General features: G+C 42.0%; 1 protein-coding gene across 1 annotated transcript in view; it reads left to right on the top strand.

Moving 5' to 3' along the window:
* Nucleotides 1-12,152, top strand: part of LOC308282464 (CSC1-like protein 2) — a gene marked incomplete at its 3' end in the record, with an annotated part of 134,469 nt that overhangs the window by 103,342 nt on the left and 18,975 nt on the right. Inside the window, exons 14-20 of the mRNA XM_080722810.1 lie at nt 180-313; nt 1,074-1,211; nt 4,056-4,209; nt 5,023-5,079; nt 5,735-5,841; nt 10,725-10,811; nt 11,969-12,034. Coding sequence (XP_080578936.1) covers nt 180-313; nt 1,074-1,211; nt 4,056-4,209; nt 5,023-5,079; nt 5,735-5,841; nt 10,725-10,811; nt 11,969-12,034 — 743 coding nt within the window. The remainder of the gene's footprint in view (nt 1-179; nt 314-1,073; nt 1,212-4,055; nt 4,210-5,022; nt 5,080-5,734; nt 5,842-10,724; nt 10,812-11,968; nt 12,035-12,152) is intronic.

Below are 12,152 nucleotides of genomic sequence, written 5' to 3'. Positions count from 1 at the left end.
GGGTTAGGGTTAGGGTTAGACTGCCTCTCTGAGTCTCTGGTGTTCCCAGCCATGTTTTGATGTGTTGTAGGGTTAGGGTTAGGGTTAGGGTTAGGGTTAGGGTTAGACTGCCTCTCTGAGTCTCTGGTGTTCCCAGCCATGTGTTGATGTGTTGTTGCTGTTCCCCTCCCGTCCTGCAGGAGGAAGCAGTGAGCTTCTACACCAAGAGAGAAGCCAAGCTGAAGGAGGAGTACAGGAAGGAGAAGGAGAAGGTCAACACCAAGCCTCTGGGGATGGCCTTCGTCACCTTCCAGAACGAAGCCATGACCGCCATGTAAGTTACCTTCTGTGTGTGTGTGTGTGTGTGTGTGTGTGTGTGTGTGTGTGTGTGTGTGTGTGTGTGTGTGTGTGTGTGTGTGTGTGTGTGTGTGCTGGATTGTTTTCTGTAATATCTTAATATTGATATTAGACAAACATTTTACTCTGCGTGTGACTTTGCATGCAGGTGAGGTTAAGGTTAGGTTTAGGCCCAGACCCTCGGTGGGGTTGGCGAAAGGGCCTTTCTGTGTGGAGTTTGCATGTTCTCCCCATGTCTCCAAGGGTAGATACCCTCACAAAAAAAACATGCAGTAGTCCTGGTCTCTCTACTGCCTCCCCCTGGCCAGCCGGGGCGCCTGATGGAGGGGAAAGGAACTGGTTGGAATAACGTGTTCCTTCCACGCGCTACGTCCAACCATGGGGGAACTCCCCCCTGTCAGGTGAAGAGAAGCGGCTTGGACTCCTCATGCATAGAAGGAAGCATGAGGTCAGTCTCTCCACAAGTTGGCAGAGGGAGAGCAGAGCCCAGGATTACATTAGATAATTGACACTGAGTGACGAAAATGGGTTACAGGAATCGTGGGATATGTGAGGTAAGGTTAGGGTTACGGTTACGTTTAGGCATCGTTTTTGTGAAGTTAAAGGTTAGGGTTAGGTTTAGGGTTTAGGCTCAAACTGGGAGACACACAAATGAAAGAGGCAGTCCCAAGCTAATATCCCCCTGTCCGTCTGTCCGTCTGTCTGTCTGTCTGTCTGTCTGTCCGTCTGTCCCCCAGCATCCTGAAGGACTTCAACGCCTGTCAGGTCCATGGCTGTCACTGTCGTCAGGAGCCTCGTTCCTCACACTTCAGTGAGTCTCTGCACGTCTACAACTGGACCGTCACCTACGCCCCCGACCCACAGAACGTACGATGGTAAGAAAAAATATATATACAGTAGGTAAAAACAAAGAAGGGTCAGGGGAGGGTAAGGCTGGGTTAGGTTTGTTTTTACCAGTTGTGAACGGCTGCTGCCTGTAAGTGGTTTTTCAGGGCGATTTTAAGGCTAGGGATCCACACTCCTTTAAGGCCTTCGGTAAGGCGTTCCACATGTTGGTGGTATAGCAGGAGAACATAGAACACAGGACCAGAAGATAGTTTCTGTCGTAAGTCTCTGTTTGTCTCTTTTCCTGTAAGATGAGCTTTTAAGCCTGTTGAAATGTTCCCTATAGGCTGCAGCAATGTGAAAATATTATGCCTATAGGATATGACATCAACACATTTAATAACACCACATATCTTATCATTATCTGAGACTATTGCTTTTCGTTAGTGCGTGTGTGTGTGTGTGTGTGTGTGTGTGTGTGTGTGTGTGTGTGTGTGTGTGTGTGTGTGTGTGTGTGTGTGCGCGCGCGCGCGTGCGTGTACAGTAAGTGCAGCTGGTGTTTGTTACAGAACAGGCTGTGGGTTTTCATTGCCATCTCATTATAAACCAACATCATTCATTATAAATCAATGTGGTTGTTGATGGTTCCACAAGGGGGCACTGTGTTACTAAACAATGTAGTACAGTACAAGTACAGTTAAACTAGCCTGACTGCAAGCGTCAGACTCTATCACACACTTCGTTTACCAACAGGGGGTGGTGTTGTGCAGTCTGGTTTATTAACCAGGCTACAGTTAAACACCCTGCCTTAAAGGAACCCAAATAAGACTTTTTACAGTCTTTTTTACATTGGAAGCCCTCTGTATTTAATTCATCCATAATGACTGTCCATGGGGTCTATTAGGCAGAAATGCTCCTGTTGTCCAGTTTCCCCAGCAGAACCCAGCAGCTCTCATAGCATAGAGTGGAGCCTATAAGCTTTTACACTATTTGTTGTGGTCAAAAGTGTTTTTATTTTTCATGAATGTGTTACTAGTTGTCATTACAAACACATCCATGTCATCGTTGTCCCACACAAGCCACCACTCTCTGCTAAACAGATGTTATGCTGTTCTGTTTCTAATAAGTCCCGAAAAAGACACACTGTGATTGGACAATACAGTCACTTTGATTGGCAGTTGTGCCGAATTTACAAGACTGTGGCGGCTCGTGTGTGTGTGTATGTGTGTGCGTGTGCGCGCGTGTGTGTGTGTGTGTGTGTGTGTGTGTGTGTGTGTGTGTGTGTGTGTGTGTGTGTGTGCACGTCCCCCCGGTGTCTCTGTTTTATCTTCTATAAAATGAAGCATGGACACACACACACACACACACACACACACACACACACACACACACACACATTCAGTGAAGGCAGTTCAGAACTTCAGGGAAATACCAAAACCCAGATATTGGTGTGAGCTGCGCATGCCATGTGGCCTACGGGGGGGGGGGGGGGGGGGGGAGAGACTAAGAGCAACAACTTTATTAAGAAAAAAGAAAAAATAGTTCAGAAAAGAGAGTACAAAAAGAGATAAAAACATAGAACAATAAAAACAAGAGTTCAAAAGGTCAACTGGTGAAGGCGATTTGGAACAGACGGTTCAGGTTTTCAAGGCGGTTTTGAAGGCAGGGAGGGAGGGGGCATCTCTGATGGGCTTGGGGTGTTCGTTCCAGAGGGTGGGGCCGGCTACAGAGAAAGCCCTGTCACCCCAGGTTTTCTTCTTTGCCTTGGGGACCTTAAGGAGGCCATCTCACTGGACCTGAGGGAGCGTGTTGGGGGATATGGTTGGAGGAGGTGGGAGAGCCAGGCTGTGCAGAGCCTTGTAGGTGGTGAGGAGTAGTTTGAAGTGGATCCGTTGTTTGACAGGCAGCCAGTGGAGGTCATGGAGGACAGGTGTGATGTGGTCTCTGGAGCGGGTGCTGGTGAGGAGGCGAGCGGCTGAGTTTTGGACATATTGGAGTTTATTGAGGGTTTTGGAGGTGATGCCATGAAGTATGAATGCGTGGATGAGGGTTTCAGCAGCGGAGAAAGTCAGGGAGGGGCGTAGACGGGCGATGCTCTGGAGGTGGAAGAAAGCTGTTTTAGTGATATTGTTTACGTGGGGGAGGAATGACAGGGTGGGGTTGAAAATGACACCTAGATTAGGGATGCGAGAGGAGGTTTTGACCAGGGAGCCGTCGATGGTGAGTGAAACATCCTGGGTGGAGCAGGTGATATGAGGGAGTCGGGGCCGATGATGATTTCAGATTTATTGCAGTTTAGTTTAAGAAAGTTCCTTTGCATCCAGGTTTGTATGTACATATTGGGACATGGACTGGTCATGGTCATGGGATTTCTTTTGGCTTTAATAATGTGTTTAATTAATTATAATAATTATTGTTATTGATAACTCCTCAGGGAACACCTGTCTTTAGGGGGCGTGTCCTGGTATCATAATGTGTGTGTGTATGTGTGTGCGCTCCCTGGTATTATAATGTGTGTGTATGTGTGTGCACACCCTGGTATTATAATGTGTGTGTATGTGTGTGCACACCCTGGTATTATAATGTGTGTGTATGTGTGTGCACACCCTGGTATCATAATGTGTGTATGTGTGTGCACACCCTGGTATCATAATGTGTGTGTATGTGTGTGCACTCCCCTGGTATTATAATGTGTGTGTATGTGTGTGCACACCCTGGTATCATAATGTGTGTGTATGTGTGTGCACACCCTGGTATCATAATGTGTGTATGTGTGTGCACTCCCCTGGTATTATAATGTGTGTGTATGTGTGTGCACACCCTGGTATCATAATGTGTGTGTGTGTGTGTGCACACCCTGGTATCATAATGTGTGTGTATGTGTGTGCACACAGGGAACACCTGTCACTAGGGGGCGTGTCCTGGTGGATCCGGTGCTTCATCATCAACTGCATCCTCTTCCTCCTGCTCTTCTTCCTCACCACACCTGCTATCATCATCAGCACCATGGACAAGTTTAATGTTACCAAACCTGTGGAGTACCTGAATGTAAGATCACCTTATATACACCCATATATACACCCTTATATACACCTTATATACACCCTTATATACACCCCTAACCCTGCCATCATCATCAGCACTATGGACAAGTTTAATGTTACTAAACCTGTGGAATACCTGAATGTAAGACCACCTTATATAAGACCACCCTCTATACACCCATACACACCCCTAACCCTAACCTATCATCATCAGCACCATGGACAAGTTTAATGTTACTAAACCTGTGGAATATCTGAACGTAAGACCACCTTATATATACACCCTCTATACCACCTTAACCCTAACCCTGCTATCATCATCTCTACGATGGACAAGTTTAATGTTACCAAGCCTGTGGAGTACCTGAATGTAAGATCACCTTATATACACCCATATATACACCCTTATATACACCTTATATACACCCTTATATACACCCCTAACCCTGCCATCATCATCAGCACTATGGACAAGTTTAATGTTACTAAACCTGTGGAATACCTGAATGTAAGACCACCTTATATAAGACCACCCTCTATACACCCATACACACCCCTAACCCTAACCTATCATCATCAGCACTATGGACAAGTTTAATGTTACTAAACCTGTGGAATACCTTAATGTAAGACCACCTTACATACATCCTCTAGACCACCTTATATACACCATACACACCCTCTATATACACCCCTAACCCTAACCCTGCCATCATCATCAGCACCATGGACAAGTTTAATGTTACTAAACCTGTGGAATATCTGAACGTAAGACCACCTTATATATACACCCTCTATACCACCTTAACCCTAACCTATCATCATCTCTACGATGGACAAGTTTAATGTTACCAAGCCTGTGGAATACCTGAATGTAAGACCACCTTATATACACCCCACCTTATATACACCTTCTATACACCTAGACCAACCCTAACCCTAAAACACCAAGCCTATGGAGTACCTGAATGTAAGGGAGATGACACTGCAAAGACTCATCTCTCTTCTTTCTATCAGAAGAAATAACATGATATCCTTAATCATCCGGTCTTCAGTTATGGTCCATAGAAAAAAAGCTTGTTTTGAGATTTTCAGAGATTCATTGCAGAATTCAATTTAAACCTGCATTTTGGTCTAAATCAGTAGGTCTCCACTTAACACTGACAGTATACAAATGAAACCAAATGGATCCTTACGGGTCCATTTGGTTTCATTTGGTTTCATTTGTATACTGTCAGAGTTACATACTTGTACAGTTGAATTTAGACCGAACCCAGAGAGTCTAGTTTTTGTCAAGTAACTTGAAAAATAAACAATGTGAAAAAGAATGGTGATAAAATGGTGTATCGTGATACAGTTTGGGTTAATATGGTGATATTGTATTTTTCCATATCGCCCAGCCCTAGTGTGGACTCTATTCTGTTGTAAAAAGTGGGTCATAGAAATTCTGACTGTAATGTGTGTGTGTGTGTGTGTGTGTGTGTGTGCGTGTGCGTGTGCGTGTGCGTGTGCGTGTGTGTGTGTTCCAGAACCCCATAGTGACCCAGTTCTTCCCCACTCTGCTGCTGTGGGCTTTTTCTGCTCTGCTGCCAACCATCGTCTACTACTCTGCTTTCTTTGAAGCTCACTGGACAAGGTAACCTTACCTTACCTTACCTCTGTATGTAGGGCTGTTACCACTGGTAGGCTACCTTTGATTGATTGATTGAAGACTTTATTGTCAGTTTGCATAGGAAAAGGTACAGTTTCATAACGGTACAGTTCACTGGTACAAGGTCTACTAAAAGGAGATCCTAGAAAAGACTAGGAAACGTATCTCATATAACTTTGAATGACAGATGGATAGAACACAGTACTATGCAGTAGATATAGTAAAAAAAAAAAGTAAATATAAATAAAACTAGAAAAGAAAATTTCTAAGAAATTTTAAGTGTGCCTGCAGCTCGCTAAGTCTGTGCAACCTTGTGTAGCGGTTGGTGTTAGCATTAGCGTTATTAACATTAGCATTTTTTTGCATAAACGTTAACATTATTGTTCTTCATATGACACCACCCACATGTCTGTACGACAAACGGTTCACGAGAAAACGGGTCACTTCCTGTTTGGTGAGGGGCACTTCCTGTTTGGCGAAATAGGCCCCAATTAAGTTTAAGGACTCTTAATCTTGTCATTTGACGCAACCCGCGTGTCTGTATGACAAACGGTTCACGAGATCAAGGGTCACTTCCTGTTTGGTGAGGGGCACTTCCTGTTTGGCGAAATAGGCCCCAATTAAGGTCATGGACGATTAATGAATTAAAGCTGCAAGCAGCGATGACCGGGCCCTCGCAGCTCTACCCACGTCACAAGGCCAGCAGCCAATCAGAAACCAAACAGGAAGTCAGCCATTTCGACTAATTAGTGGCGTTTTGGCGCATTTTTGGCCGTTATCACGGGTCGCACTTTAACGACAGTTTTGTGAGAAAAAAAAAGTTTTTTGAGAAAAAAAAAAGTTTTTTGAGAAAAAAACATTTTTTTGAGGAAAAAAAAAATTTGAGAAAAAAAAAATTGAGAAAAAAAAAGTGAGAAAAAAAAATTGAGAAAAAAAAATTTTGAGAAAAAAAATGTTTTGAGAAAAAAAAAATTGAGAAAAAAAAAATTTGAGAAAAAAAAAATTGAGAAAAAAACATTTTTGAGAAAAAAAAATTTTTGAGAAAAAAAATTTTTGAGAAAAAATTTTTTTGAGAAAAAAAAAAATTATGACACCAGCCGCGAGTCTGTACGACAAACGGTTCATGAGTTATAGAGGCACTTCCTGTTACAGAGGGGGCGGGGCTTAATCAATTACAGCTCATCCCTATTGGCCGGAAAAAGACCAAAGTTGTGTGTGCATTTTAAAGTTTAAATCACGTTGCTAGGCAAAAGTATGGCAGAGTTATGTGGCGCCAAAGTTTCTGTTTTTTTTTCGGAGTCCCCCATTCTAAGTCAATGGGGTTTTTGGGCATCGTTTTTTGCGAATTACATCGCAATCGTATCGCGGATCGGAAAGAAAAGTAATAGCACACCATTCCCGGCCGAGCCGCACGTTTTGATGTGTATATTGCGGGGGTGGCGTAAATCGTGTGGCAGTTATTACGTGCCGAAATTTCCCCCATTCTAAGTGAATGGGGTTTTTTGGCGTCGTTTTTTGCGAATTACGTCGCAATGGTAACGCGGATCGGAAAGAAAAGTAATAGCACACCATTCCCGGCCGAGCCGCACGTTTTGATGTATATATTGCGGCGGTGGCGTAAATTGTGCGGCAGTTATTACGAGCAGAAATTTGCAAGAACATTACTTACTTACTTACTGACTGACTGACTGACTTAAGTATGGCGGATTACAATAAGTGTTCTGCTATTGCATAGCAGGCACACTTAATAAACAGTGCAAAAAATATATACAGTAGGTAAATACAAAGAAGGGTCAGGGGAGGCTGGGCTAGGTTTGTTATTGCCAGTTGCGAATGGCTGCCGCCTGTAAGTGGTTTTTCAGGGCTGTTTTAAAGGATGCTAGGGAACCACACTCCTTTAAGGCCTTCAGTAGGGCATTCAACATTTTGGTTGTATAGCAAAAGAACGTGTTTGACCCTTTGAGTTGACTTTGGGTTGAACGTGATCTGTGGCGCTGCCTCTGGTGTTGTAATTGTGGACGTCCTTAACGTTTATAAAGTATTTTGCCAGGTACATGGGTATCTTAGTGGTGTAGTGTATCTTGTAGACCAGTATTTAGTCAGGTACATGGGTATCTTAGTGGTGTTGTGTATCTTGTAGACCAGTATTTAGTCAGGTACATGGGTATCTTAGTGGTGTAGTGTATCTTGTACACCAGGCCCATTGCAAGTTGCTGTACTCTGTCATCTACTCTGAGCCACCCCACTCTTAAAGGTCCTACACCATGCATTTAAAAATAATTTATATTATCCCAAAAACGTTTTTGAAAAGGTTTGAGGCTAAATTACCACTCCTGAATACAGAGCCCCTGTCATTTCTGCCTGGCTTTCAGAGCATTTTCAGCTGCAGTACCACCTTGTCCTGAGTGGGAGGACTGCGCTATTGAGCCAGTTTTGGCCCCACACTCCTCCCCACCTCCTGCTCAGCAGGCCTGCCCACCCCTCCCCAACCCTCTCCCAGCTCCTCCTGCCTCCTTCTCAGGCCTGCCCACCCCTCCCCAACCCTCTCCCAGCTCCTCCTGCCTCCTTCTCAGGCCTTGTGACATCACAAATCTGACATTTCACAATCAGGACCGTTCTGAGACATGCTAACATAGATCTGCCCATAAACTGAGAAAGACACAATGGTCAGAAATAGGACTTTGTGATGATAGAAGTTGCTGGTGGGACACCAAGAAAATACATAAAAATTGGAAAAATGAAAATTCATGGTGTAGTCCCTTTAACTGGTGAGTAGCGGTGAGGTGAGTCTGATAGGGAAGGTTAAGCAGGACCCTAATTAGTTTATTTCGGGCTGTTTGGAGCTTTGTTTTCAGGGCTTGTGGGGCGTCACGATACCATACGTGGACTCCGTAGTCAAATAGGGGCTGGATTATTGCACCAGCTATGGTCTTCAGTGTGTTGAAGTTGACCATTGGGGCGATCCTCTGTAGGAAACGAGTTTGTTGGTTGATTTTATTTGTTACCTTTGAAGTATTTTCGCTGGAAAGATTAGCTTCAAGGATGCATCCTAAGTAAGAGATTTCGTTTTCACGTGTTATGAACTTGTCGCCCACTTTGATTGTGAAGTTATCGACTTTTTTGAGGTTATGATTTGATCCAAAGAGGATGGATTCAGTTTTTCCCAGGTGAATTGATAATTTGTTGTCGTTAAGCCATGTGCAGATCTTACTTAGCTATATAATAAAGTAAAAAAAGGTTTCTAAAAACCTAAAAACAAATGCTAACTAGCTTCATGTATGGTCATTGATTTTTTCAGTAGTGCTAAGGGTTTAGGTGGAGTCTGAAAAGGTGAGTCTTCAGTCCACGGCGAAAGCTAGCGAGTGAGTCTGCTGTTCTAAGTGCGACAGGGAGTTTATTCCACAACTTGGGGGCCAGGAGGGCAAACTGTCTCGGACGAGTGGATTTTTGCCCTGGGGTGTTTGGCTTGTAGGCTTTGAAGTTGCACATGGCACAACTTCATACCCTCACAAAAACATGCAGTAATCTGGTCTCTATACTGCCTCCCCCTGGCCAGCCGGGGCGCCTGATGGAGGGGAAAGGAACTGGTTGGAATAACATGTTCCTTAAATAATGCTCTTTATGGTTTTAGTTTGACCTTCAGTCTGGTGTTATTATTATAATGTTAGGTCCATGGTGTGTAGTATTTATGGACATATAATCAACTAGAAAAGAAAATTTCCAAGAAATTTTAAGTGTGCCTGCAGCTTGCTAAGTCTGTGCAACCTTGTGTAGCGGTTGGTGTTAGCATTAGCGTTACATTTTTTAACATTAGCATTTTTTGCATGAGCTTTAACATTATGGTTCTTCATATGACACCACCCACAGCCATTTCGACTAATTAGTGGCGTTTTGGCGCATTTTTGGCCGTTATCACGGGACAGTTTTTTGAGAAAAAAAAAGTTTTTTGAGAAAAAAACAAATTTGAGAAAAAAAAATGTTGAGAAAAAAAAACTTTTAGAGAAGAAATTTTTTTTAGGAAAAAAATATTTTTGAGAAAAGAAAATTTGAGAAAAAAAAATTGAGGAAAAAAAATTTTTTTAGAAAATTTTTTTTTGAGAAAAAACATTTGAGAAAAAAAAATATTTTGAGAAAAAAATTTTTGAGAAAAAAAAATTTTTTGAGAAAAAAAAAATTTGAGAAAAAAAAAAATTATGACACCAGCCGCGAGTCTGTACGACAAACGGTTCATGAGTTATAGAGGCACTTCCTGTTTGGCGAAGGACACTTCCTGTTACAGAGGGGGCGGGGCTTAATCAATTACAGCTCATCCCTATTGGCCGGAAAAAGACCAAAGTTGTGTGTGCATTTTAAAGTTTAAATCACGTTGCTAGGCAAAAGTATGGCAGAGTTATGTGGCGCCAAAGTTTCTGGGTTTTTTTCGGAGTCCCCCATTCTAAGTCAATGGGGTTTTTGGGCGTCGTTTTTTGCGAATTACATCGCAATCGTATCGCGGATCGGAAAGAAAAGTAATAGCACACCATTCCCGGCCGAGCCGCACATTTTGATGTATATATTGCGGCGGTGGCGTAAATCGTGCGGCACTTATTACGTGCCGAAATTTGCAAGAACATTACTGACTTACTTACTTACTTACTTAAGTATGGCGGATTACAATAAGTGTTCTGCTATTGCATAGCAGGCACACTTAATGAATGAATATGAGGGGAGGAGTCGATACGTTTAGACGTCAGTGTAAAGGTTGAAATGAAATGTGTGTGTGTGTGTGTGTGTGTGTGTGTGTGTGTGTGTGTGTGTGTGTGTGTGTGTGTGTGTGTGTGTGTGTGTGTGTGCCTGCGTGCCTGCGTGCGTGCCTGCGTGCGTGGCAGGTCGGGGGAGAACAGGACAACCATGCATAAATGCTACACCTTCCTAATCTTCATGGTGCTGCTGCTGCCCTCTCTTGGTCTCAGCAGGTATGACACTCAGAGAATCCATGCTCTGCTCTTTGCTTCTCCTTTTAGGATCATCTGTCTGTCAACCACATCTCATCTGTGGGCCTTGTTCTCTCTCACTGCAGGCTCAATGTAACGTAGATGAACTAGGAATTAAAAATGTTTTAAATGTAAAGTAGATGAACTAGGAATTAAAACAGGTTTAAATGTAAAGTAGATGAACTAGGAATTAAAACAGTTTTAAATGTAAAGTAGATGAACTAGGAATTAAAACAGTTTTAAATGTAAAGTAGATGAACTAGGAATTAAAAATGTTTTAAATGTAAAGTAGATGAACTAGGAATTAAAACAGTTTTAAATGTAAAGTAGATGAACTAGGAATTAAAACAGTTTTAAATGTAAAGTAGATGAACTAGGAATTAAAACAGTTTTAAATGTAAAGTAGATGAACTAGGAATTAAAACAGTTTTAAATGTAAAGTAGATGAACTAGGAATTAAAACAGTTTTAAATGTAACGTAGATGAACTAGGAATTAAAACAGTTTTAAATGTAAAGTAGATGAACTAGGAATTAAAACAGGTTTAAATGTAACGTAGATGAACTAGGAATTAAAACAGTTTTAAATGTAAAGTAGATGAACTAGGAATTAAAACAGGTTTAAATGTAAAGTAGATGAACTAGGAATTAAAACTGTTTTAAATGTAAAGTAGATGAACTAGGAATTAAAGCAGTTTTAAATGTAAAGTAGATCAAAACAGTTTTAAAGCTGCAATGAATACATTTGAAGTCCATGATCTCTCTCTCTCTCTCTCTCTCTCTCTCTCTCTCTCTCTCTCTCTCTCTCTCTCTCTCTTTTAAGAGGAAAAATGATTTTAAACAGGATTTCAGTAGAAAACGGTCTATCCTGTAATGATGTAATGACGGTACAGTTCACTGGTACAAAGTCAACTAAAAGGAGATCCTAGAAAACACTAAGCTTATTTCCATAGGAAACCATTGAAGTATCTCATATAACATTGAATGACAGACGAATAGAACACAGTACTATGCAGTAGATATAGTAAAAAAAAAAAGAAATTACAATGATAATGACTGGATGTGTTTTAATGTGTTTTAACGTGTTTTAATGTGTTTTTAATGTGTTTTTAATGTGTTTTTAATGTGTTTCTCTCTGCAGTCTCGACGTGTTTTTCCGTTGGCTGTTTGACAAGAAGTTCCTGGCTCACGCTACCGTCAGATTTGAGTAGGTTTTTACTTTTACTGTACTTTTACTGTACTTTTACTGTAGAGACAAACTGGTATCTCATATAAAATAGATATGGTAAATGGCACATTTATAAAGAGCTTCATTCCAAAGTACT

This window comes from Nannobrachium achirus (assembly GCF_963921795.1).
Source record: "Nannobrachium achirus genome assembly, chromosome: 3".
Lineage (NCBI taxonomy): Eukaryota > Metazoa > Chordata > Actinopteri > Myctophiformes > Myctophidae > Nannobrachium > Nannobrachium achirus.
This window is presented reverse-complemented; position numbering and strand designations above follow the sequence as displayed.